The 27,934-nt window shown below is 42.9% G+C and overlaps 1 protein-coding gene across 17 annotated transcripts in view; it reads right to left on the bottom strand.

Moving 5' to 3' along the window:
• Nucleotides 1-27,934, bottom strand: part of Dap160 (dynamin associated protein 160) — a 264,887-nt gene that overhangs the window by 182,658 nt on the left and 54,295 nt on the right. For 16 of the 17 annotated variants that reach the window (XR_011224723.1, XM_045747358.2, XM_069313440.1 and 13 more), the window contains 6 exons: nt 27,363-27,912; nt 19,534-19,658; nt 19,298-19,440; nt 15,090-15,234; nt 10,273-10,467; nt 7,024-7,164 (listed from right to left, as the gene is read on the bottom strand). Coding sequence is in view for 16 of the 17 variants with exons in the window: in XM_045747358.2 (XP_045603314.2) it covers nt 7,024-7,164; nt 10,273-10,467; nt 15,090-15,234; nt 19,298-19,440; nt 19,534-19,658; nt 27,363-27,912 (1,299 nt within the window). In the remaining variant the exon portion in view is untranslated. The remainder of the gene's footprint in view (nt 1-7,023; nt 7,165-10,272; nt 10,468-15,089; nt 15,235-19,297; nt 19,441-19,533; nt 19,659-27,362; nt 27,913-27,934) is intronic. The other variant, XM_045747362.2, reaches the window with a different exon arrangement.

The following is a 27,934-nucleotide window of genomic DNA, read 5'->3' on the forward strand; positions in this document are numbered from 1 at the left end:
AAAACCAGCGTTGAATGTAATGAAACGCCATTTTCTGGGTGAGGTCCAGAGGCTCCCTGGAGCTATTGTACTGGTATTAGCTATATTAGTCGGGGCTTCAGTAAATGTAGTGCTGCCTACCAGGAACCACGAGCCACAATCTGGCCCCCTCAGAGAGGCGCAGGGAGCAATGGCCAAAGCAAACTTCCCCTTTCCCTGTGTATGGGAATACAGTATTCCATGTCTGCTATCGACCGGGGTTAGGCACCCAGAAAGATAGGCGTCCCAACACAGACCCCCTTGGTAGAAAATTGCAACCTAAGACGGAACAGGGAGCCAAAACTACCCCGTAAAGAAACAAGGAAACGAGCAAATGTCATTAGCCCGCTGTGCTGCTAATCTGTGCACCTCTCCTCTCCCCCAGCCCCTGAAGAGGGACGGGGGGAGTACCAGGAGAGGGAGGGGGGGGGGAGTACCAGGAGAGGGAGGGGGGGGGAGTACCAGGAGAGGGAGGGGGGGGGGGAGTACCAGGAGAGGGAGGGGGGGGGGGGAGTACCAGGAGAGGGAGGGGGGGGGGGGAGTACCAGGAGAGGGAGGGGGGTGGAGCCCCAGGAGAGGGAGGGGGAGGAGACCCAGGAGAGGGAGGGGGGAGCCCCCAGGAGAGGGAGGGGGGAGCCCCATGCACCCCTCGCGCCTGCTGCCCACTCTCCAGTTTGGAGATTGGGCATCAAAAACGAAACCACCGACCGAAGGGAGGGAGGGTGCCAGGGAGCCTCCGGAGCTCACTAAGAAAATGTGTTTCCATTACATTCAACGCTAGTTTTCTGTGGGAAGCCCCCTTCGGCTCCCTTGAACTACATACCCAAAGATAAGCAAAAGAGAGACTTACCCGGGCAGAGGCAGCACTGCATGCCTCAACTCGAAGATGAGGCAATGGCCCAAGGCCACACAAGAACGACTTGGACCAGGAACATTCATCAAATAATGGGTGGCCAGGACCCCGTTCAACATCCAAAACCCCCCCGTGCCCAAACATCAGACCAGGACATGGTCCCGAACACCACGGCGAGAACAGCATACATACGAATATCATGGGCACGAGGGCCCATGATGTTCGAGACCGCAGGCTGGCTAGACTTAATAACCCTGCGGGCAACCTGGCAGGCCTGGAAGAGGAAACAAGGGAGATCGGATCAACCCAAAGAGCATCCCCGTACACAGAAGCCGAGGCGCACAGGTAATGGTAAAGAGCACTGGACAACACATGATGCACCCCCCGTCCGAACCAACCAAACATCAAAAACCTAAGGACCCCTCCGGAAACCTGCCATCTTGTTCTTCGCCAGAGAAGGAGGAGACAGCTGTAATCAAACAAACTGGCCACCAGGGGCCAGACTCACAACGCAGTTACACAAGTACTTACAAACGTATACATCTTTCCTCAATCTTTGATGGCTTTTGTTACATTTATTAAACAATTTACAAGCATGAAACTTCCCAATCAAATGTTGTTGTTGTTATAAACAGTCTCCTGGTGTTTCGGCACTCATCAACTGTTTAATAATTGTAAACAAAGCCGCCAAAGATTGAGAAAAGATGTACAGGTTCGTAAATGCTTGTGTAACTGCTTTGTGAATCTGGCCCCAGGACCAAACGAGCAGAAACCCCTGCGCCGAAGGAGAGCATGAAGCTCACCGACCCGATCCCCAAAGGCTAATGCTAACAGAAACAGTCTTGAGCCGAAGGGGCCACCACAAACTGAGGAGGAGAGAGAAATAGAGTACCCAGTCCAAGTACCAGGACGGGCTCAGGTGGCACATGAACAGGCCAGAAGTGAAACAAAGCACAAGAAAGCTTACGAAACAGGACAGAAGTGACATCCTCCCCGAAAGCAAGCTGGAGTGGCTCCGTCAACACTGCACAATATGAGGCAACAGTATTCGGCATAAGATGACAGTCCTGAAAGAGCCAAGATAGGGCAAAACAATCTGAACAGAAACAAAAGACAACCAACGAAGAGAGAGGAAACGGCAAAAAGAATGCCAAGAGACTTCAAACTGTCGCCGAGACAAAGACCGCAATGAGGACACCTGATCCCCATACAAGTGGTGATACACACGCGTCAAAAAATCAGACGCGAAAAGCGGAGGAGTAGAGCGAACCAGCCAGGTTCTGGACCCAGCCCGATCTGCTGGAGGAGGCAGAGCCGCGGAAAACCTCACGAGTTCGGACACCAAGCAAGCAGCAACTGAAACTAAGACAGGGCTGGCCACCACAGGGTCACAAGGATGACTCTTCCATGATAAGACTCCAAATGAGTCAGAACCCAAAGTTATACCTGGATCAGAGGAAGAGGTACAAGTAACCCCACCTCGACCAATCCTGCTGAAAAGCGTCCACCGCGAAAGCTCCGCAGTCGGGGAAGGGCGCCACATATATCGGGAGATGCCAGGACCATGCCAACATGAAGAGGTCCACCTCCGGGTATCTATTAATCCGGCAGAGCCAACAGAAGGAGTCGCATCAACCGTCCATTCCGTGGACAGGGAAATGGACCGTGACAGGCCATCCGCCAGAGTGTTGGGTGTCCCACCCCCCCTCGATGTGAACTGCATGGAAAGTTAAACCCCACTGTTTAGCAACTCCTTGATCTTAGGTACTGACCCTCACAGAGCAAGCACTAGTCAACAGGAAGAAGCCTGCCCCCCCCCCAGCCCCGAACCCCCCATAGGAAGAGTAGCCGCCCAACGCTACAGAGGATACGACCCGAACCATCCACGAATCGTAGAATGCAGCGTGGGCAAACAGAGCCAGCCTCCTTCCCCAGCACCCCGTAAACAGGGCGACCCACAAAGGGGCCGGCACCCCTCCAAGAAGCCAACTTGCGAGTAGAGTGAGCACCATGCTGACCAGACAAAAATGGCCCCGGAGGAGGCACTGGCAAAGAAGCTGGCACCAAAGGCTCACCTCGACTTACAGAAGCTGGACCTAGAGAAGGGCCACCCAAAATACCCTAGGTATATGAACAGTCAAGCCAGGTAGACCTCCTTCAAGCAAGAAAACAAAAAGAAAAGAAAAACCCTGCAAAAGCACAACAACAACAAGAGAACAGAGAACCCAGCTGCCGCTAGGTAGGCGAGCTGCACAGCACCTTGTGCCTCAACCAGCAACAACAATACTCCCCACCCAGAGCCAAACAAAGGTGACAAAACTCAAGCTGGCCCCAAGGGCGGGGTCAATGCCGAGCAGCAGTAACCCCCTATGGGAGTGAGGTGCCAAAGGCGACAGGGAAGATAACCTCAGAACCCAAGGGTAGTACTTACAGGGCACTTAGGAAAGGTAGCCCTAAGCACATGCAGCCCCAGTACACTACATTACTCCTGGCCACTGCACCACAAACATCTGGCAACACCACAAGGGCACAAAGCCTGGCAGGAAACTGAGGCCAGAGTCAACAACTGCACCAGATCGCTTCAGTCTATGAACTGGAGAGTGGGGCAGCCAACGCTAGGGTCTGGGGCTCCCCCTCCCTGTTCCAGGGGGCAGGGGCGGGGGGTTTGAAGGGAACTGCATGGACAAGCAGCGTGGTGGGTTGATGACGTTTGCTTGTTTCTTTGTTTCTTTTGGGGGGAGTTCTGGCTCTCTCTCCAGTCTTAGGTTGCAGTTTTCTACCAAGTGGGGTCTGTGTTGGGATACCTATCTTTCTGGGTGCCTAATCCCGGTCGATGACAGACATGGAATATTCCCAAGCGCAGGGGGGGGGCTTAGGCCATTGCTCCCTGAGCCTCTTTGAGGCGCAGGTTCTGGCTTGTGGTCCCCAGTAGGCTAAACTCCATTGACTGAAGATCCAGACTAATATAGCTAATATCGATCCAATAACTCCAAGGAGTCGAAGGGGCTCCCCACAGAAAAAACATATAATCAGACAAAAACAGTTAAAAAATAAACTTTGAAGCACTCTATGTGCAGTAAAATTGCAGTAAAATACTTTATTTGAAATATATATATAATTTTCAAGTTTTTCAAATTAATAGCAGGCCATTCTATTAAAGTCTGAAAATATATATATTTTCTGAAATGTGTGAAAGAAAGATAAAATGAAATGCTTTTTAAGCATGGCTAGTACCAAAATTTCTGACATATGCATGATTATATGACATCTCGCACACATTTTTTAAAGCTGAAGAGGCAAGCATAGCATAATTTATAATCACTGCCTTTTATCTGCTTAAAGCCCAAAGCAATATAAATTTATTTTAATTTGCCCCCAACTTATTTAAGTGTATGCCAACCCTCGGCTTATTAGTTAATATTACCATTACACCAGCACTTACTCGTTTATATCATACTACGGCACTTCCAACCTCTCGTGTAACAAACCATATACTGTACTGTACTAGAAGATTACCAAGCTCCATGTTATTCCTTTGTTTCAATTTAGAACACTTTCATATCAATGAAATTCTTGTAGGTACTTAATTGAAAAACAGATTTCACTCTAGAAATTATGTGAAAATACATACAGTAGGGAAAAACTGGTGTGGTTGACTATAACGTGAATTTGGACAACCTAGAGTATTTCTATCTTCACTAAGTGCCTACTGAGCAGCTGGTGCATCAAGGGAAAACCAACTACAGCACTGCATGGTTACAAGTTTTCCGAATTAACAGAATGCAAATATGGAGGCAACATGTTTCTGTTTTAATTTTTACAGTAACTATTTATGGTATATTCTATTATATGGAGCAAAATAGACATTCTTGATCTGTTGCAAGTTACCTACAGTGTAGCAGTTTACTTAGTATTGTAAATGATTAAGATAATATGGTTTACAAACTATGGCACTTGGGTTGGTGAACTTTCAAATGGCATTTTGTTTAAATATTTTGGTTTATTATAATAGTTTAGAGCTGATTTTATTGATTGTTGATCAATAAATATATATATAATTAACATGATAAAATATCATAAAAAGATATTTGATTTATTAACATTATAAAAAATAAAACATTTTCTTATAATTCAAATTATTTATTAAAATCATGTATCAATTGATAATATATACATTTTCCATGATATTAAGGTGATCAAGGATTTTCCCCATCTAAAATTAAATGAATATTGTATTGACAATGATAATGAACATGACCCAAGTTTGGGACATACCTATTTGTGAAACATTTTATAAAAATACAGTACTCTGATGAATTCCAAGAAGCTTCGAAGGAGCTTCGAAGCAAAGAAGCAAAGCAAAGGCCCAAAGAAGGGCCTTTGTTGACAAAGGCCCCGGTGTAGATAACTATATATTCGTTCAATTAAATAAAAAAAGCATTAGGAGAAAAGCAGTGTTTTTTATTGCATAGATAATTAGCACCAACATTAGAGAAAAAACATTCATGTCTTGTTTTTTTATCAATGAAAGGGTTATTGAACACCTTCTATTTTCCTAATATTTAAGACCAGTCTGGCATATTCAGGGAGAATATATTAGGTGTTCAGCCACCTCCATTGACTCCTGCAAGGAAATGGGGGAATAATTGTTACATTTCCTAGCAGTTCTGTAATTACGTAAGTGTAATTACTTAAGTGTAGCTACAGGATGAGAGCTACGCTCGTGGTGTCCCGTCTTCCCAGCACTCTTTATCAAATAACGCATTGAAATTACTGAGGCTTTTGGCCTCCACCACCTTCTCACCTAACTTGTTCCAACCGTCTACCACTCTGTTTACAGTAGTAGTGTTTACAGTTTTGTAGGACATCAAATGCATTACTTTATGATGTCTCGTGTCTAGGATCTCTACTGGGATTCTCCATTATGTAGGCCTATTTTCTCATGCTGGTGTTATTCTGAGATACACTCACTGGTAAAAGACTCATTTTTAAAGGCCAAAGGCCTTTAGTCTTATCCCAAGAATATATTAATTTATTTACAAAATAGCGTGTAATATTTTGTATATTTTCTTTTATAATCCATATTTATTAAGCGTAATAAATTTTTTGTATTGTACTTCTTATACTATTAACTATCATAGAGGTTATATACATAATATCTCTAATGCCATTATTAAGAAGAGACAAAGAGCATACAAGGATTGATAAACCTAAGAACAGGTGTTGTCATCTTCACCATTTAAATTCTTTTCTTGCATGCCCTTTAAAATTGATCACATATAGGAATCTAATATATGGGTCAGTTGTAGCCTAGGCCATGGGCTACAAACTGGAATATGGACCAACCTGATTTGTCCAAAACTGTGATCTCCTGAGAGTCAATTATGTTTGAGTGTTGATCATACCACACACTAGAAAGTGAAGGGACGACAACGTTTTGGTCCGTCCTGGACCATTCTCAAGTAGATTGTGACCATTCTCACAATTGACTTGAGAATGGTCCAGGACAGACCGAAACATCGTCGTCCCTTCACTTTCTAGTGTGGTCTGGTCAACATACTTCAGCCACATTATTGTGACTCATCGCCTGCATGTTTGAGTGGTGAACCATACTAGTTCTCTCCTATAACAAACATAACTTGCAAACTTACAGCCAAACATTAAGTATAAAATAAGTAAATGAGTGACTAATATGCATCCAGTATGTGCACATTAAATTACCGATTGATTATGTGCTTATATATTACACACTAATTATTTTATAGTCTTAGACTTCTTTTTCTTAATCAATATTTATGTTATGTATCTCACATAGTATTAAGCAATAACTACTTTATATCAATAAAACGTGATGGTTAGGGTCCTCATTTGCTTTCACTATTATTATTTCACTTGTATTAATATTATTACCAATACACATAATGTAGTATTTAAACTATATTCTGTAGGCCTTCCCACTATACATCAGAATGAGCATTCTGGTATACAGTACTGCATATTTATATTAAGTTCATTTTATCCCACCCATCATGTTGTTTCAACATTACAATATTCATGATTTAATATGAAACACATAATTAAAAAAAAAAAACATAAAATGCAGAGAATTTTAAGTTTCTGTTAAAATACATAAGAATTTTATTGAGACATACCTGATTTGGAAGATGCTCAACATAATTGGAAGGAAAGATGCCACAATTCTGGTTGATTATTCCATGCCACCAGTCTCCCTCTTTCTTGACAACCAAGATAATTTCCCCAGCATTGAAGGTCAAGTCACCAGGCTCACCGGACTATGCAAAGGAGACTCGTGTAAAATAGTAATCTCTCGCATCATCACTAACACATTACTGCATCTTTCAAGTCCCATTTTCTCTAAAGAATATTTATAAATAAGATGGGCAGAATAAAGGGGAAAGGGAAGCCTCTATGAACTAGTCTGTAATAGATTTATAACTGCCAAAAATATAAAAAAACAAATCTCTGGCCCAACAAAATCTATGGAATAAAAAAAAGTAATACATTGTGCTTTGAACCATAGTAAAAAAATCAATAAGACATAAAATCAAATGAAAAGGTAAAAATGCAAATAGCTAAGGAGAGAATTTGTGCAGACAAAAATAGGGAAATACAGTACAACAATTATTTGTATTACATAATTAATATCACCGTCAATATAATAAGAGAACTCTCTTTGCCTTCACTTACAGAAGTTCTTAAGTGGGTAAACTGAGCCAATTAATTCTTTTGTTGCAGCATCTTATTTTCCATATTATTCTCTCTAATGAACAAAAATAGGGATACAATTTCATTGAATTTTTATTACATTTCTAACCAGCAGCAAAACTTCTCTTTCTATCTACTGAGCAACATTATATATTTAAACCAAGACAGAGATGATATTTCAATATTGAAAATATTGTTGTTGCTGTGACAGGTTGTTGTTGCTGTTGTGATGGGTTGTTGTTGTTGCTGCTGCTGTGATGGGTTGTTGTTGTTGCTGCAGCTGTGATGGGTTGTTGTTGTTGCTGTGATGGGTTGTTGTTGTTGCTGTGATGGGTTGTTGTTGTTGTTGCTGTGATGGGTTGTTGTTGTTGTTGCTGCTGCTGTGATGGGTAGTTATTGTTGTTGTTGTTGCTGCTGCTGTGATGGGTTGTTGTTGTTGTTGTTGCTGCTGCTGTGATGGGTTGTTGTTGTTGTTGCTGTGATGGGGTGTTGTTGTTGCTGTGATGGGTTGTTGTTGCTGATGTGATGGGTTGTTATTGTTGTTGCTGAGATGGGGTGTTGTTGTTGCTGTGATGGGTTGTTGTTGCTGCTGATGTGACGGGTTGTTGTTGTTGCTGTGATGGGTTGTTGTTGCTGTGATGGGGTGTTGTTGTTGCTGTGATGGGTTGTTGTTGTTGCTGATGTGACGGGTTGTTGTTGTTGCTGTGATGGGTTGTTGTTGTTGTTGCTGTGATGGGTTGTTGTTGTTGCTGTGATGGGTTGTTGTTGCTGTGATGGGTTGTTGTTGTTGTTGTGATGGGTTGTTGTTGTTGTTGCTGTGATGGGTTGTTGTTGTTGCTGTGATGGGTTGTTGTTGTTGTTGTGATGGGTTGTTGTTGTTGCTGTGATGGGTTGTTGTTGTTGCTGTGATGGGTTGTTGTTGTTGTTGCTGTGATGGGTTGTTGTTGTTGCTGTGATGGGTTGTTGTTGTTGTTGCTGTGATGGGTTGTTGTTGTTGCTGTGATGGGTTGTTGTTGTTGCTGTGATGGGTTGTTGTTGTTGTTGCTGTGATGGGTTGTTGTTGTTGCTGTGATGGGTTGTTGTTGTTGTTGCTGTGATGGGTTGTTGTTGTTGTTGCTGTGATGGGTTGTTGTTGTTGTTGCTGTGATGGGTTGTTGTTGCTGTGATGGGTTGTTGTTGTTGCTGTGATGGGTTGTTGTTGTTGTTGCTGTGATGGGTTGTTGTTGTTGTTGCTGTGATGGGTTGTTGTTGCTGTGATGGGTTGTTGTTGTTGCTGTGATGGGTTGTTGTTGTTGCTGTGATGGGTTGTTGTTGCTGTGATGGGTTGTTGTTGTTGTTGTGATGGGTTGTTGTTGTTGTTGCTGTGATGGGTTGTTGTTGTTGCTGTGATGGGTTGTTGTTGTTGTTGCTGTGATGGGTTGCTGTTGTTGCTGTGATGGGTTGTTGTTGTTGCTGTCATGGGTTGTTGTTGTTGTTGCTGTGATGGGTTGTTGTTGTTGCTGTCATGGGTTGTTGTTGTTGTTGCTGTGATGGGTTGTTGTTGTTGTTGCTGTGATGGGTTGTTGTTGTTGTTGCTGTGATGGGTTGTTGTTGTTGTTGCTGTGATGGTTGTTGTTGCTGTGATGGTTGTTGTTGTTGCTGTGATGGGTTGTTGTTGCTGTGATGGGTTGTTGTTGTTGCTGTGATGGTTGTTGTTGTTGCTGTGATGGGTTGTTGTTGCTGTGATGGGTTGTTGTTGTTGCTGTGATGGGTTGTTGTTGTTGCTGTGATGGGTTGTTGTTGTTGTTGCTGTGATGGGTTGTTGTTGTTGTTGCTGTGATGGGTTGTTGTTGTTGTTGCTGTGGTGGGTTGTTGTTGTTGCTGTGATGGGTTGCTGTTGTTGTTGCTGTGATGGGTTGTTGTTGTTGTTGCTGTGATGGGTTGTTGTTGTTGTTGCTGTGATGGGTTGTTGTTGTTGTTGCTGTGATGGGTTGTTGTTGTTGTTGCTGTGATGGGTTGTTGTTGTTGCCGTGATGGGTTGTTTTTGTTGCCGTGACGGGTTGTTGTTTTTGTTGCTGTGATGGGTTGTTGTTGTTGCTGTGATGGGTTGTTGTTGTTGCTGTGATGGGTTGTTGTTGTTGCTGTGATGGGTTGTTGTTGTTGCTGTGATGGGTTGTTGTTGTTGCTGTGATGGGTTGTTGTTGTTGTTATTGTTGCTGTGATGGGTTGTTGTTGCTGTAATTACCTAATAGTAATTAGCTAAGTGTAGTTACAGGATGAGAGCTACTCTTGTGGTGTCCCGTCTACCCAGCACTCTTTGTCATATAACGCTTTGAAACTACTGACGGTTTTGGCCTCCACCACCTTCTCACTTGGTTTGTACACACTAAATTTCTGAGACCTGGAACTTCAAGAACAAGAGGTCATTGATTTAGATTAATTAAACAAAACTGCCAAAGAAATATAAAAAAAATCACTTTAGCAAATATTGTGGTAGACAGTTGGAACAAGTTAGGTGAGAAGGTGGTGGAGGCCAAGACCGTCAGTAGTTTCAAAGCGTTATATGACAGTTCTGGGAAGACGGGACACCACAAGCATAGCTCTCATCCTGTAACTACACTTAGGTAATTACACACTCACTCCCCAACTGTCTGTGGAAAGACACTTGCATTGTATATGCAGATGTAATGACATACCTGGTAAGGATACAATGCCTGATAAAACTCTGAGACTTCATCATGGACCAAGTTTTCAGGCATTGGCGGCTCTTCTGGAGCTTCCTGTGGAGTTGTTACTGGAGATGTGACAGCAGCAGGGCCTGACACCATCCTTACAAATGACCTGGGGAACCAACCAGCTCCATTGTTCAGCTCTCCATACCACCATTGATCCTAATAATCACAAAATAATTATGTTTTATATGTTAATATTACAAATATCAATTTTAATAATCTTACTTTATCAGTAAAAGCACAATATAGTTTTCATGCCCTTAACTTACGGCAAGGTTAACCATTTCAGGATATTTTTCAGAAACCTGGTTACTTTCCCTAGACTTAATTTTTAAAATGAATGAAACAAAATATGATTGACAGAATTGCAGAAAATATTAAATTAAAAAGTCCCAAAGTAGTATATTGTTATTCAAACATTCAAATAATTAACTTATTTTTACAATTTAATAAAATTTGAATCATTTTAAGTTCATCCAGTCATTATAATTACATTTCCAATACAGTATCATGGGGTGGTATTGTCATCAGCCCCTCAGGAGCTGATGAGAGCAATATAGGAAAATAAGCTTAAAAGATAAAGAGAGTCCAGTGTTGAATATAATAAAATGCTCCGGTGCCTGGATTGAGCCCTGGTGTCTCCCTGAAGCTATCTTGCCAAGATTGCTCCTATCTACTAGGTCACATCAGTCACAGGAGTTCTATTTGGCCTTTGGGAAGCAGAGCCAGAACCTGGCCAGTCACAGAGGGGGGCAAAGAGCAAGTGATATTCCACTAACTATTGGGAAAACATCCAGAAAGTCAGCGAAGCCATGCAAACAACTGCAAGGTTCACAGAAACCAAAGCCTCAATAACTACCAAATAACTCTCAAAACAATTTAACTTAAATGATCGTGTCACTTAAAACTAGTTCTAATCACTTAATACCAACAGTGAACAACAAGAGGCCCGGCAACCCAGCCCTAAGCCAACTTTCCCAAGCCAGTTCAAGAGGAGATGAACCCCCACATCCACCAACCAATGCAACTGGAAGGGAGGGAGGGTCTCAAGGAGCCACCAGGGGTCAAACCAGAAAGAGGCGATTGATTACATTCGATGCTGGGTTTCTGGAGGAACCCTCTAGTGGTTGCCTGAAGCTAACTAACTATGAAGAAAAACAAAGGACTTACCAGGGAGGAAGATGAGGATGACAGGAAGATTAGGATGAGAGGAAGGTGAAGTAGAAACAAGAGGCTGGGAAACACATCCCAATGCAACAAAGAAATGAGTGGACCCTGGAACACTAAGTACAGGGACCACCAAGACACTAAGACCTCCATAGCCCTTAAGCCTGAATATCAGCCCAGGACATCATTGAGAACTCTGCCACTGGCAACATATTTATGAACATCATGGGCATGAAGGTAGACCATAAGCTGGCCAAACTTAATAATACAGCAGATGACTTGAGAAATGAAAGCCTTGGAACAGGAGACCAAAGAAATTGGATCAACCCACAAAGCATCTACTGAGGCAAAATCAGTGATGAAGAGCCACCACCAGACACAACAAATGATGCACCTCTGGCCGAACCTACTAAGCATCAATCACCAAAGGACCTCTCCAGCAGCCTGCTGCCTTGTTCTTTGTCAGAAATAGGGAGCAGGCTGCAGATGACCAAACTGCCCACCAGGGCCAATATAGCAAAACCACCACCTCCAGAGAAGAGCATAAAGTTCTCCAACCCAATAACTGAAAGGGAGCCAAGAGAAACACTACCTTGAGAAAGGAATCCCAGACCAAAAGGGGGAAGCTGTAAGCTGAGGAGAGGAGAGAAAAGTGAGGTCACATTTTAGTAACCAGGATGGCTCAGGAGGAGCATGAGCAAACCAGAAGTGAAAAACACACGAGACTACTTACAAAACAGCATCAAAGCAAAATATTGATATTGAATGCAAACAGCAGTAGCTTTGCTAATGCCAACAGATAAGAGGCGACAGTACTGGACATGAGATTACAGTCAAGAAACAACAACAGAAAGGATAACACAACCCAAAACAGAGACCAAAAAAAGATGACAGAGGGACAGGAAGAGGCGAAATGAGGGCCATGCAACTTCATACTATTGGTGCAAAGACAAGTACCAGTGAGACACTAATAACCCAGCAACCTGCTCACCACACAAATGATTATAGACACATCACAAAATCAAGACACGAAGAGCAGAAGAGAAGTTCGAACAGGTGAAGAATGTTGCTTGGGCCAATCTGCCTTGGTTCAGATACTGGGCAAAAAGTGCTGGAAACCATGGTTCAGCTAGCCACCCATGAGCCAGAAGGACACCCCACTACCAAGAACAACTCTAGTCTGGAAAGAACTCGGAGCAACAAATGAGGAAAAGAGGTAAATGAGCCCCTAACTTGACCAGTCCAGCTGAAGCACATCCACCAAGAGTCTCTCACGAGAGATGCATCATAGGTGAGCCTTTGTCTAGAAATAGGACAGAAGCAAGATAACTCATCCACGAAAACTTTGGAATGCCCTGGGCAAGAATCATATGGAAAATCAAACCCTGAGAATCCAGAAGCCAAGCTCCACGTAGCGTCCAGCTTCAAAGGGGAAAGGACCGAAGCAACCCTTCTCAGTTCAGAAAACGAACCACTGGGAGCATTCAGAATAGAGCCAGAGAATGGACCCAGAGGAAGCCAAATTCTCCTAAGACCATGCCACACTGCCACAAACTCATGCAACCTATTGTGCACCCAAAGGAATGGATCTGACCACTGATGCTGGGCAGTCAGGTGAGCACAGGCCACAAAGCCTCAACCCAGAGCCAAGGCATCCGTGAACACATCAAGCGACAGCAGAAGAGCACTTCACCAAAGAGCAGGGTAGGCCCAAACCTGACAGTTGCATCAGCAGCAAAATTGGTGTAAATGGAGCAACCAGTATGACACCCAGAGCCATACTCTGACTAGTGGGAAAATCATGCAGGCTAAGTTCAGGCTCCTGCACAACTACTTAACCAACTGCCGAGTCACCCGGGGCCGATCCAATGAAGCTTTGCCAAAGGCAGAAAAGCTGCAGATGGAGCAAGGCTGCCAGAGGCAGGGGAAAGCAATGCCGACTGAGGGTCCAACATTAGGCCTCGTTAAGTTTGCACTTGGGATAGAATCAACTGGGACTTCTGCCAGTTCACCAAGAATCTAAAACTGGTATGCTGGGAAAAAACGGATCCCTGGCCAGCTGACACACAGACCAACTGGGGGCCACACCAGCCAGCCGTTGAGGTAGAACAACACATGACCCAGTAAGACACGTAGCCAAGCCACCATGACCCAAGAAACTTGGTGAAAATACAAGAAGCCAGATTGAAGCTGAAAGGGAGAACCTGAAACCATTAAGCTTGACATTCCACTACTAAACTAAACCAGTTCCAGAACCTCAGATGAAGAGAGATGTACCAGTATCGTTGAGGTCCAGGGTCACAACAAGACTTGGCCTGAGCCAAAGTGGGAACAAACTGAACACCCAATGAAAGGATGAGGTCATCTCAACCATGCCCGAGGCCAATAAATTCGCAATGATGTGACGAATAAATGGAAAGAAAACTTGACCGTAAACCCTGACCCACCTGGAGAAGGGGGTTCACTGATCAATTCTACTGAAGGCTGAAGGACATGCCCTAATAAGTCCTCAAATCATAAGACCAAGAGTCAATGAAATGAGCCAAACACTCTCTAACAGCAAAATTAAAGGGGTGAACCACAAAAGGGCCAACACAAACCATGAGAGGCGCCAACTTTCTATGGTGCATAAGGATGGCCCCAACAAGTGGAGGAGAAACTCATCAAAGGAATCACAAGGGCTCCAGAAAGGAGAGGCCGCTGCACATTGAACTTCTGCTTGCACACATCCTTGGAAAGAGCAGGAGCAAACAGGTAATCCTCAAGCTGAGAGTTGAATGTAATGAAATGCCAATTTCTAGGTGAACCTTGTTGGCTCCCTGAAGCTATTATGATGAGATAATTCCATCTACTAGGTCACATCAGACATGGAGTTGTCTACCTGGGACCAGTGCCAGCCAGAACTTGGGCCACTCAAAGTGGCACAGTAAGCAGTGACATTTATTTGTGCCACCTCACCCGGGAGAAAAAGCTAGGGGTGCATTTACCCCACCTTCCCCACACACCTGGGAGAATGGGAGAGGTACCTCATTGTCAGTCAGAATCTCAGCCCTAGTTCTAGAACAGTTGTTGGTAACAAATCAACGACCTGTAAGAGAGGGAGGGGGATCAGGGAGCCACCTGGGCTCACCCAGAAATTAGCATTTTACAAAATTCAATGCTGACTGTTTGGAGAAGCTCCATGTGGCTCCCTAAGCTAAATATCCATAGAAAAGGAAGAAAACATGGAACTTTCCAGATTGGAGGGAGCACCATAAGAATCAGGACAAAGATGAGATTCCCGGCCAAGTCACATGACTCAAGGCTACACAAAAGCACCGAAGCCCGGGAATATTCAACAAATACAGGGCCACTAAAACCTGTTTGACAACCAAAACCCCCACGCCCCAACATATCCGCCCAGGATATGTTCACAAACACAGCGGAAAGAGGGACATACTCTGAACGTTATGAGCATGAGGGTAGACTGCTGGCTAGAAGACCAAAGTGCATTGTAGATGGCCTGGGAATACAAGCCACAGAACAAAGGACCAAGGACCAACCCACAAAGCATCCACTGAAGCAGTATTTGTGGCCCAATATCCTTTTATATTTGTAATTCAAGAAAAACATACCTGCTTCTCCCTAACAGTGATGCGATCACCCTTATTGAATGACAAGTGATTATTTTGCTTGGCTCTCCAAGGGAACACTGCTACAGCTTCACCCATTGTTTTCTGCTGGGCTCCAGCTGTGGTTACACCCTCCTCTGGGATATTTCTGAAAGTGAACGATTCGTTATTATTTTGAATAACAGGGAAAGAATCATTAATATTTTGTTCAAATTTTTTACAGTAAAAATAGGATGCATTCCTAGATGATAATTTAACAATAAAACAAGCATTGAATGTATTGAAATGTCAATTTATGCATGAGCCCCAGTAGCTCCAGGGAGCTACCCTGTGTCCTCCCCCCCCCCTCCCCTAGTAAAAACCAGCACTGAATGTAATGACACGCCATTTTCTGGGTGAGCCCTGGAGACTCCTTGGAGTTATCCGGCTAATGTGTGTTATATTAGACCGGAACATTAGCTATGGAGCTCGACCTACCAGGGACCATGAGCCAGAACCTGGCCCCTTCAGAGAGGTTTCAGGGAGCAATGGCCCCTGGAACCCCCCCCCCCCACCTGTTGTTGGGGGGGGGGTTCTTTATCTGCCATAGACCGGGGTTAGGCACCCAGAAAGGTAGGCATAACAAAACAAACCCCACATGGTATGAAACCAACAACGAAAAATTTAAAAGAGGGGCAGAACTCCCTCCAATCCCAAGGAAACAAGTAAACGTCACACTCTACTGCTTTGCTGCTCGACCGTGCAGCCCTTCCCTCGCCAGGCCGGATACTCAGGCCTTCAGTTCAAAAGCTAAGTAACAAAACACGAAAAAATGCCAACCGGAGGGAGGAAGGGTTGCCAGGGAGCCTACAGGGCTCACCCAGAAAATGGGGTTTCATTACATTCAACGCTGATTTTCTGTGGAGGGGAGCCCCTACGGCTCCCTGGAGCTACATACCCAAAGATAAGGAAAAGAGGGACTAACCCGGGAGGCAGCCGCCACAAACTCTTCAATGCAAATTCGAGACAACTGGCTGCAACTGCAGACTCAAAATGACACAGGAATGCCCAGGAATAGGCATGTTTACCAAATAACAGGCGGACAAAACCCTGTTCGACCTCCACAATCCCCACACACCCAAATAGCAGCCAAAGACATGTTGCCAAACACAGCAGCCAAACCAGCAAACTTCCGAACTTCATGGACACGAGGATAGACTGCAGGCTGGCTAGACTTAATAACCCTGCGGACGACCTGGGACACCCGAGCCCTGGAACAGGGAACAAGGGAAAATGGATCAACCCAAAGCGCATAACCAGCCACCAAAGCCAAAGCACACAGTTGACGTCGGAGAGCAACAACCGGACACAACGCATGATGCACCCCGGCCGGACCAATCAAGCATCAATGACCCAAGGACCCCTCCGGAAAGCATCAGTCTCATTCTTCACCAGAAAAGGAGAAGACAACTGCAAACGAACAAACCTACCACCAGGACCAAAAGAGCAAAAACCCCTGCACCAGAGAAGAGCATGAAACTCCCCTTACCCGACCCCCAGAGGCCAATGCCAACAAAAATAGAGCCTTGACAAACAATCCTGAACCGAACGGGCCACCACAAACCGAGGAGAGGAAAGATAGGAGAGCACCCTGTCCAAGGACCAGGATGGCTCAGGTGGCACATGAGCAGGCCAGAGGTGAAACAAAGCATGAGAAATCTTACAGAATGGGGCCGGAGAGACGTCCACTCCGAATGCAAGCTGGAGCGGCTCCGCCAGCGCCACATGATACAAGGTGACAGTATTGGCATCAAATGACGGTCCTGAAAAAGCCAAGAAAGAAAGAAAGGACAAGACAACCTGATCCGAAATAGAAGACCCACGAAGAGAGAGAAAATGGTGAAAAGAACGCCAGGAAACTTCATACTGTCGCCGAGACGAAGCTCTTAAATGGGACACTATCAATGAAGCCACCTGATCACCATACAGATAGTGCACAGTTACAAACCCAATAAGATTTCAACTTAAGATTCAACAGAGCAGAAGTAGTTGTTAAACACGCGGGACAAAATCTTACTGAAGCGACCATACCAGTCATAAATAATCACACTCTGCCTAAGTAAAACAGAAACAAGCAACACTTAGTAGGCCAGCCAGAGGCTTTGGGCCCGTGCAGGAATTTCACTGGGGAAAAAAAAAAAAACATACAGATGGCGATAAACCCGCGTCAAGAAGACCAGACACGAAGAGCAGAGGAGAAGACCGAACCAGCCACGTATCGGACTGCTCCGACCTGCTGAAAGAAGTGAAGCCTCGGGAAATGCCCCGGGTTTGCACACCGAGCAAGCAGCGCCTGAAACCAAGGCTGGGCCGGCCACCAAGAGGCCATGAGGACTTCTCTCTCTGGGTAGGACTCCAACCGAACCAGAACCAGAAGCAACAGCTGGACCAGGGGAAAGAGGTACAGGTAACCCCACCTCTACCAGTTCACCCCAAAGGTGTCCACCGCAACAGCCTCGCAGTCAGGGAAGGGTGCCACAGATCGGGAGATGCCGAGACCAAGCCAACACAAAGAGGTCCACTTCCAGGAGTCCGTACGTCCAGCAGAGCACACGAAACGAATCAGCATTGACTGTCCATTCTGTGGACAGGGGAATGAACCGAGACAGGCCATCTGCCAGAACGTTGAACACTCCCCGGATATGACCCGTACAGAGCCAAACCCTGAGAAGCCAGCACACGAGCCACCCAAAGTGACCAGTCCCAAAGAGGCAAGGACTGAAGAGAAGCCAAATAGTTCAGGCAATGAACCACCAGGGAACAGTCCGAATGGAGCTGAACGGTCGAACCCCGAGTGACTCGAACCCTCTGAAGCGAAAACCAGATCGCCACAAACTCCCGCACTGTGCTGCGAGCCCAACGGAAGGACGGACCCCACCGTTCCTGGCCAGCCTGGTGAGCAATGGTCACAAAGCCCCAACCGAGAGACGACGCGTCCGTGAACACATCGAGCAAGGGTTCAGGTAGGCACCAAGGCACTGAACCCTGAAAACCCCGAGGAGGAAGCCGGCGACGCAGCAACCGACATAAGGCCCCTGGAGGACGAACCCAGCCATCGTGTGAGAGGCAGAAGGAATGCCCCTGATGGAACCTGAACAGACGCCGAAGCTAAATCCGTCCCAGCGGGTAGACCAGCACGGCGAAGTTCAGACTCCCGCACAACTGCTCAAGCAACAGCTGAGTGACCCGGGACCCACCCACCCCCCCCAAAAAAAAAAAAAAACAGCCGAAGGCAGGACCATAGCCGCAACAACGCCTCTGGAGGGAGAGACAAGAAAGCAGTCCAAGAGTCCCAAACATGACCCAGCTAGGTCCAAACCTGGGCCGGAACCAGATGGGACTTCTTCCAGTTCACAAGGAACCTGAACTCTGAGAGCTGGGAAAGAACCACACCCCTGGCAAGTAAATCAACTGGGAGCCCACACCAGCCAGTCGTTGAGGTAGGCAAGAACCCGAATCCCTAGCAGATGCAGTTGGGTCACCGCGACCAGGCTAAGACACGTGAATACGCAATGTGCCAGATTCGGAGCAAAAGGAAGGCAACATAAGCGGTAAGCCTGATGCCTCATCACGAAACCTAACCAGTTCCTGAACCCCATATGAATAGGAATGTGCCAAGAAGCATCCTTGAGGTCCAGGGACACCATCCAGGCACCCAGCTCCAAAAGAAGCTGGACCTGAGACAGTAGTCACCAAAAAGGAGGGGCAAGGAATCCAAGGGTTCAGACGGGACAAGTCCAGAATGAACCGTAGATCCTGAGGGACAGGGTCGTTTCGATCACGCCCAAATGGATCCACTACAAGATGACCTGACCACAGTGGAAGAAGCCTGCCTCGCCAGACCTGAACCTCCCGAAGGATGAGCCGCTCAATGCAACCACAGGCCGGATGACACACCCAAAAACGGCCACAAATCATGGGACCAAGCGCAAGCCCCTCCCCCTCCAATTGCCCCGTCAACAGGGCGAACCACGAAAGGGCCCAACGCCCCTTATGAGAAGCCAACCGCCGAACAGAGTGATCACCGTGCCACCTAGGCAACGTCGGCTCAGAAGCTGGCACCAATGACCCACCTCGACCAGCGGAATGACTGATGACTTCAAGTAGTATGACACTTAATCAGTAAACTAGCTTCAGGGAATTGATGGGGCTGCCCCCAGAAAATAACTCACTCCAGCTGTGTACGGATGAGAGACTCTGGTGCAGCTTCTTCCTTTTCTTCAAAAGCTTCAGTGTAAGCTTCTGGGAACCACCCAGTTTGGCCACGAAGTTCACCACCAAGCCAGCCTGGTTCCACTCCTTCGTGCAGGGTGACCTGAAAATTTGTAACCATTAAAAGAATCTTGTGATTTAATGATGCAAGAAAAAATTTCACTAGAATTAACAAAGACACACATCAATGACTTACGACAATAATATCGCCTGGCATGAAACTTATTTCATCGTGGTTACGCGCATCAAACTGGTATAGTGCCCGACGACGCACAACCACCTCCGTGTCTTTTGTAACTGCTGCCTTGTTTTCTGGTACATCTGACAAAAATACATGATGATATATATTTGGTAAAGGTAAAATATACACATCAAAATATATCTGATATACCCATAACAACAAAAGTGATTTATGCATCACATTTCTGACATTATAATAATGACATGCCTATAAATAATTATCAAGTATAATACTTTTCCTATCAGTTTATAGATAAATAGTTATAATATTTCTTAAACATACAAATAATTTGAAGTACAGAATTAAAATTTTCCGATATGCAAATAAATATTTTTGCATTTTTTTTTTTTTTTTTTGAGATATATACAAGAGTTGTTACATTCTTGTACAGCCACTAGTACGCATAGCGTTTCGGGCAAGTCCTTAATCCTATGGTCCCTGGAATACAATCCCCTGCCGCGAAGAATCGTTTTTTCATCCAAGTACACATTTTACTGTTGCGTTAAACAGAGGCTACAGTTAAGGAATTGCGCCCATTAAATCCTCCCCGGCCAGGATACGAACCCATGACATAGCGCTCGCGGAACGCCAGGCGAGTGTCTTACCACTACACCACGGAGACTGCTAAAGCATCCACATTTATATAAATGTGCTGTACATGTAATGATTCATTCATGATTTTGTTGTGTGGGTAGCCCAGGACAACTGCCAATAGACAAGTCCAGATAATATAGTGCACCATTTATTCTTTCCCTCTGTGCTAGTTCAATTTAATATCTCAATACTCAAGGATTTTCATGTATTTTTCTTTTCATTATTTGCAAGTAAAGATGTCTGCCTTACTCACTTTTTAAATGTTAAATTTTCTTCCATATTTAACTAGTCATACTGACTTAGTCCCTTCTTCTGATAATTACCTCACTGTACTGTACTTGCTCTTGTCTCTATCTACTCGAGCATAAGAACTACTTGTAGATATATTTTCAATTCACAATGCAATATCCAAAGTGGATGTAAATTCTTGAGTAAATAAGAGGTTGCACCACACAATCACCAAGAGCAAGTAACATTGTACGTACAGCTGGAATGCACACAGGTGTAGCAGGGCCATGGAAACCACACAAAATGTCACAAACTCCATTATGTAATTTAGTGTGTTTCAGAAAAGACGACGACTGCACCCTAACTATGATCTGAACTCAACTGAAGTAACATCAGTATAACCACAACTGCAATCCACAAGTACATAGAGTACTTGCAACTTGAACTATTATTGTGTATGCATGGCATTAACCAATTGCAGTACAGTATCATGTCAATCAAAACAAGCACGAAGTACTAAAATTTATATCCTATATCATACTCGCATGATGATGTACGTTTTAAATCGCTCCGATAGCTAATTTGTATATTGCTTATATGAAATATACAAAGACAAAACCAATTACTATAAATTACTTTATTTAATGCGGTTAAAATAAAAAAAAAGTCGAAATAAAAAATTGTATCCTGACATATTAGTCGAGTTACTTTATATTCTGGCCCGGGTGCTTGCGTATTATAATCAATCCCACCTACCACATCAATATTTGGATACGATATTTGGGCATATATCTTATAGATATTTAGACATGTTCAGGTAAGTAATATGCCCAGGGTAGGTAATATGTCCAGGGGCAAGTAACATGTGCAGGTAAGTTAGATGTCCAAGTAACATGTCTAGGGAAGTATAATGTCCAGGAAACTAATGAAAGTTAATTGTCCACTGCCACATTCCCTTTGTTAGTTCTAATGCACAAAAATAGTTTTGTTAAAGACTGAAATAAATTTTTAGTTCTATAAGCTTCAGGACATGTAAAAGTATATGAAGTATTAATTAGCAAAACTAAATTTAGAAATCTGTTAAATAAAATACATGTCTAATTGATTTTCTAACTGTTACAATAGAAGATCTTTAAAGAGCATGTAAAAATGTTAGTTTTCCTCGAGAAGCAACGGAACAAAATACTGTACCGACACCCTCAACCATATTCATAAACTTTAATACCATTCAACTATTCAGAGAAGCACATCTTTCTCAGGCAAGAGACATCTATTTAATATATAATGTGCAACAAATTCCTACTTCATTTGACCAGTGCACTGTACACTTAACTGTGCAGAATAATCTATGCCCAACCAGTTGAAGAAGGTAAGTTACCATTTACATATATACTGTATAAAACAGTATATCAGTATATATTTTATACACTGCTATAAAAATGTCAAATATATCTTGCAAAAATCTAACTGCATGTGCAGTAAAAGAAGGTTCACATTTTAATATCATTAATGCATTCATTGATCAAACTCAAATTTGGTGACTGGGTTCATGTCAAATATGTACTAATTTATCTTCCTTTCCCCTGGGCTATGTTCAGAAATAGGATATAGTGCATTGCAAAATACTCTTTTCTGAGTAGGGCTGATCCCATGGATGCTCCATTCACTCCTTTTTTAGTCTTGTCTTTTCAGAGCTTGCTTGGAGAGACTATGCTTCTAGTGAAGTTACTAACTCCCACTACTATTGTAGTGATAGGTGCTATCAATTGCAGGAAATTGGAGTAACGTTTGATTACTAACTAGTGGTTAGCATACACATACTACTGTAATTATTTTTTTTTGTCATTGCAAACAGGTCACTCAGTGATGGCTTAAAACTCGGCTCTCTTTTGTCTCTCACTTGACAAGATAATTTGAAAAGACTCCTTTTTGTGGTTGGGTACAAAGTTAATGAGAGTCTTGAAGGTGATATGAATTATAAGGGGGGTCTACATAACCTATTGCCCAAGGAGCATCCAAGGGACTTGCTCAGTCAGATAAGAGGGTTTCACTATGATCAACACCCTTTTTTACGAACTTCATACTATAATATACAATAATGATCTTTCAGAACTCACATATCATACAAATGAGAACAATAAATCACCAATAAACTGTAAATGTTTAAAATATCTTATGTTCTTCAACTGGTCAGACCAACAGGTGCATTGTGTTTACTCCAAGATCAACTGCAACACACAAGTTGAGTTAATGACACTGCTAAATTGTGGCTCAAGGAGCTACTTTGAAACTTTTAAAAAAGCCGTTTACTTTAAATTCTTTTACCTATAACAGGAAAAAGAATGAAATGGAGAGCTTAAGTTGTGTCAAAGTCAGATGCTGGGGTCACAAAATCTAATCTACATGATGTGCAGAACCACAAATACAGAACTAAGTCACCAAGGGAAAGGATAAGGTTGAAGAATTTTTAAATAATACAGTACTGACTAAAAATATTCTCCACTGTCAAGGTATTAATTACTAATACAACCAACACAAAGTGTTAATTTTCTAATAAATATATATTTTTAAAGTGTCAGTACTTTAAGCTTAATATCTGAAATATTTAAATATAAAGTACTTAAAAATTGGGTAGCATACAAAGAACCTTATGCTGTTTATATATAAATATATATATATTATATATATATAAATAACTAGATACAAAATCAACAACCAGATTTTTCCCCCAGTGTTACTAATTCAGGACACTAGTGCGAACAAGTACTGGCAATTGTAATGCTTCTGCTAAGGAATGCAGAGTCAGAACCACCAGATGAGGAATCACTGGATAGATGATGTGTTGCTTCTTCAATGAACCAAATCTGTGACAATGTAACGAATATATCATGAACCTTTAGCAGCATTTATTTTCTTGCACATCAATATCATGAACTACTTATTACACCCTTTACCATGAGGATAACAAATGTGCACAATTCATCCGAGTTAACAAGCGATTTGCTTTGGTTATCACTGCAGAGAAAATTAAGTGTATTTTTCATTATTATTTGTGAGCATCTATTTGTGTTGAAGTGTGTGTACACATAATTGGAAGTATATAGTAATTGTCCATGTTAAGTGTTCATAATTGAGAGTACTGTATGTATATTATGTACTGTGTGCTCAACTAGCCTAACTATCCTGGCCTCATATTTGCACAAATTAAGCTCCAAATTTTGAGCACTATAATTCAACCTTTAACTTGCATGGTACCTCTCAGCATCTTAGATGTTCCCTCATTTGTAATTCAATTTGCATTTGGAACTAGCCTCTACAGCTCTCTCTCTCTCTCCAAGCACATTCCACTCTCACTAGTATCTCACTGAAGAAGTTCTTTCTTAGCTCTCTAGAGTTAGGTCACCCATAGCTGGACCACAGTACTGAAAAACTATGCCTTCCGCACTATTTGATACAATAAAATAAAAAATGCGACAGGACCTCTTCAACCTGTGAGACATCTCCAGCACCATGGACCTGTGAGACATCTCCAGCACCATGGACCTGTGAGACATCTCCAGCACCATGGACCTGTGAGACATCTCCAGCACCATGGACCTGTGAGACATCTCCAGCACCATGGACCTGTGAGACATCTCCAGCACCATGGACCTGTGAGACATCTCCAGCACCATGGACCTGTGAGACATCTCCAGCACCATGGACCTGTGAGACATCCCAAACACCATGGACCTGTGAGACATCTCCAGCACCATGGACCTGTGAGACATCTTCAGCACCATGACCCTGTGAGACATCTTCATCACCATGGAGCTGTAAGACATCTCCAGCACCATGGACCTGTGAGACATCTTCAGCACCATGAACCTGTGAGACATCTCCAGCACCATGTTCCTGTACCAACACCAGGGACCAGTACCAACACCAGGGACCAGTACCAACACCATGGACCAGTACCAACACCAGGGACCAGTACCAACACCAGGGACCAGTACCAACACCATGGACCAGTACCAACACCAGGGACCAGTACCAACACCAGGGGCCAGTACCAACACCAGGGGCCAGTACCAACACCAGGGACCAGTACCAATACCAGGGACCAGTACCAACACCAGGGACCAGTACCAACACCAGGGACCTGTGACTCACCCTCAGTCCCATGAATCTTGTCATATTTGTATTTGAACTTGTGTGTGAATGGGCATGTTAATGTGAACAGTTTGTTTTATTACTAGTGTTTTTTATAACTACACAACTTTGAGAATAAGATCCAAAAACGTTTTTGCAAATATTCAGTATGTTATATTCCATACTCGGTACAAAGTGCAAACTATATTTTGCATAAAAATGCATAATTCAAAGTAGCTGCCAATGTATGAATCTTTTTCCGACTCATTTTATTTTAAACTTCCAGTGTTAAAACATCCGAGTGAAATTAAGTTGTTAAAATCTTCAATTAAGAGTGCAAAGAAAAATCTAAAAATGCCAGGTTTCCATTTCACCCAGCTCAAATACAGTACATGGCATGACTAAATATATCATAAAAGTTCATTGCATTCATTTTCAATCATATATACATAAATGTCGTCTTGACTCTATGAAGATTTTTGTTTATTGCTTTTGAAGCAACACTGCTATAAAATAAAATATATGAAAGTGAGATTAGTCAGATATCAAATTTGCGAACAAAAAGTGATGTTTCCCTCTTCTGTGGTCCTGCATCTCCCTTAAATATTATGGGTTGTCTTATATTATGACCATCTGATTCTAGGAGTAACGATGGCTGAACAAAGCAAACAGTATATATGTTCCACTGTCCTTTAAGGAATGGCCTCGTTTTAATTATTAAAAGCAAATACCACTCACAGTAATTCGGTAATGTAAGTGAATCTAAATTCTCCCCCAACTGTTAGCACAATCAGCCATAACTAATCCTTCAATACGGTTATGAGCAACTGGAAAAAACAAGAGGTCTTTTGGCTTGGGATGAGGAGGCAACAATTGCTTCTCCAAGAGCAACACATTTTGAAGTGGCATGTCATGCATGGGTAGTCAAGAGTGAAAATGGCTTCTGACCATTTGCCTAAAATTTCTTTAATATATATATTTTAGTAATTAGCAGGAATTTCAAACAGCCTTACTTAGCATATTTGACTATAATCTAAGTAAAACTTGAAATAAAAAACGTTTAATAATAAGAAATTATATACAGTATTCAAGAAAAACTGAGGAAAAATATATAATTAACTAGATTTAATTTTATATATATGCTTCAAAATCAATTACCTGTACTAAAAATGTATAACATTTCATAATTTTAATATTATACAAATTCAAATATAACAAAATTTTCATTTTGAAACTAACGAAAATATTTTAGTGAAGATTTCATCTGAACATGGTCAACTTGAGGATACTTTCACTACATAACAAGACATGAAGATAAATGCCAACAGTGCTGCCAACACACACTACAATGTATGATAATGTACTTTTATACCCACAATCAAAAATTCATGATAAAAAATGTTCATGTCAAAAGACTTTCAAAGACATAATCATTTCAAACAGACCCAACTCGAGTTTCCTTCGCTAGGAAGCAGACATAATATATACATAATAATATAAATGCATTTGCAGGCGATGAGTCACAATAACGTGGCTAAAGTATGATGACCAGACCACACACTAGAATGTGAAGGGACGACGACGTTTCGGTCCGTCCTGGACCATTCTCAAGTGGATCGACTTGAGAATGGTCCAGGACGGACCAAAACGTCGACATCCCTTCACATTCTAGTGTGTGGTCTGGTCATCAATATAAATGCATTCATCAATTAGAACACATATGAACTTACTGTAATATTTGTGGTCTGCTGATTTAATATATTGATCTTTCAATTAGTTATTCAAATCTTTTACGTAGAAGGATCAGAAGAAAATTGCAAATAGAACAAAATACATGGCAAATAATTTCTTCTTATTTAATTTTGCTAGAAAGCACAAACACTCGACAGATTATATTGATTAACGATACTGTAATATTGACAGCACTTCTGTTAAGTATGTGAAAACTATTCCTGCAAGTAAGCTCGGCAAACTTAAAATTAAAAAATTGTACTCTTGACCTCCCAATATTTTTAAGAAACAATAACAAATAAGATGACAATTAAAGTTAGTGATAGATTCCCTATCTCTCTAATCCAAGCCAAAACTCTCTTACTTTTTCCATAATATTTGTGTGTGCTCAAAAGTATTTAATTCATGGTCCATCACACTACTTACAGTTTCTGAGGAAAAATATAGGAAATTCAGGAAGAAGGTACTCCACTAGTCATGTGGAGAGATTAAATTGATATCTATGAGATTAATTCTCTGCAACTTATGCTGCTTTCAGCTGGGTAACTATGTGAGAATAAATTTATAAAAATAATGTTAAATTTAGCAACTGATGATTTTACTGAAAATTTTTTGCCCTACAGTGTTGTAATATATATTATTCATAAAAGAATTTAATTAAAGGGCATAAGTAACCATGAAATTTGAGTCCTATACCTGCTATACTGCTTGGTGCTTTCTCAAGATCAAAAAAAATCTTAGTGTAACCTTACACATGCATTTAAATATACGGTATTTCAACACTATACGTTATGATTAATATAAATAAATATGCTTAAATGAATGTAAACAGTGCATACGGTGTTCTAAAAAATTAATCCAAATGTAAATATATGTAATAAATTGTGCAATATGAAAATTTAATCACCTTTTCTATTGTATATTCCAAGACAAACTGGGTATTAGTATTGTCATTAGTTCAGGAGAAAGATAGAAATAAATGAATAACATGGTAAGGCACCAATAAGATCTCCAATAACCACTCCAAGAAAGAATCGAGCAGCATGAATAATGTAAGACAAATAGGAAGGATGATGATGAATGTGTATTGGAGGGTATACCTGGGTGTGTAGTGGAAGTGGTAGATGGGGTGGTAGTAGTGGTGGTGGTGGTGGTAGTGGTGGAAGTGGTGGAGAACACCCCCCAAGGGGCTGTGGTGGTAGTGGAGGAAGAAGGGGGTGTGGTTTTGTGGATCCCCCAGCCCACAGCACTGGTACTGTTGTTGATGGTAGTGGAGTTGGTGGTAGTGAAGCCTTCAACTTCCCGGGGGGCTGGGGGTACTGCCGGCTTCTCTTTTAAAGTGCCAGTAGCAGCCATAAAGGGCATGGTGGTGGTGGTAGTGGTGGTTGTGGAAGGGGGCGGGGGACGTGCTGGAGGTTGTTGTTCTGTTGCATGTTGCTGTTGCTCCTGCAGAGGCTGTAGACTACTGGTGGGGGCCTCACTACCATCAGCTCTGCTACTGGGCCATGCATCTTTGGGCTGACTGGGGGGCCATGCACTATTCCAGGCACTAGCCCCACCACTGCCAAACCCTTTACCTGCCCAAGTTGAGCTGGCAGCATCACCCCACGCTGCATCTGGATTCACTAGCTTCTCACGTAGCCTCAGCACCTATAAATATAGTATTCATGAG

The sequence above is a fragment of the Procambarus clarkii genome, chromosome 7 (assembly GCF_040958095.1).
Source record: "Procambarus clarkii isolate CNS0578487 chromosome 7, FALCON_Pclarkii_2.0, whole genome shotgun sequence".
NCBI classification, from domain to species: Eukaryota; Metazoa; Arthropoda; class Malacostraca; order Decapoda; family Cambaridae; genus Procambarus; species Procambarus clarkii.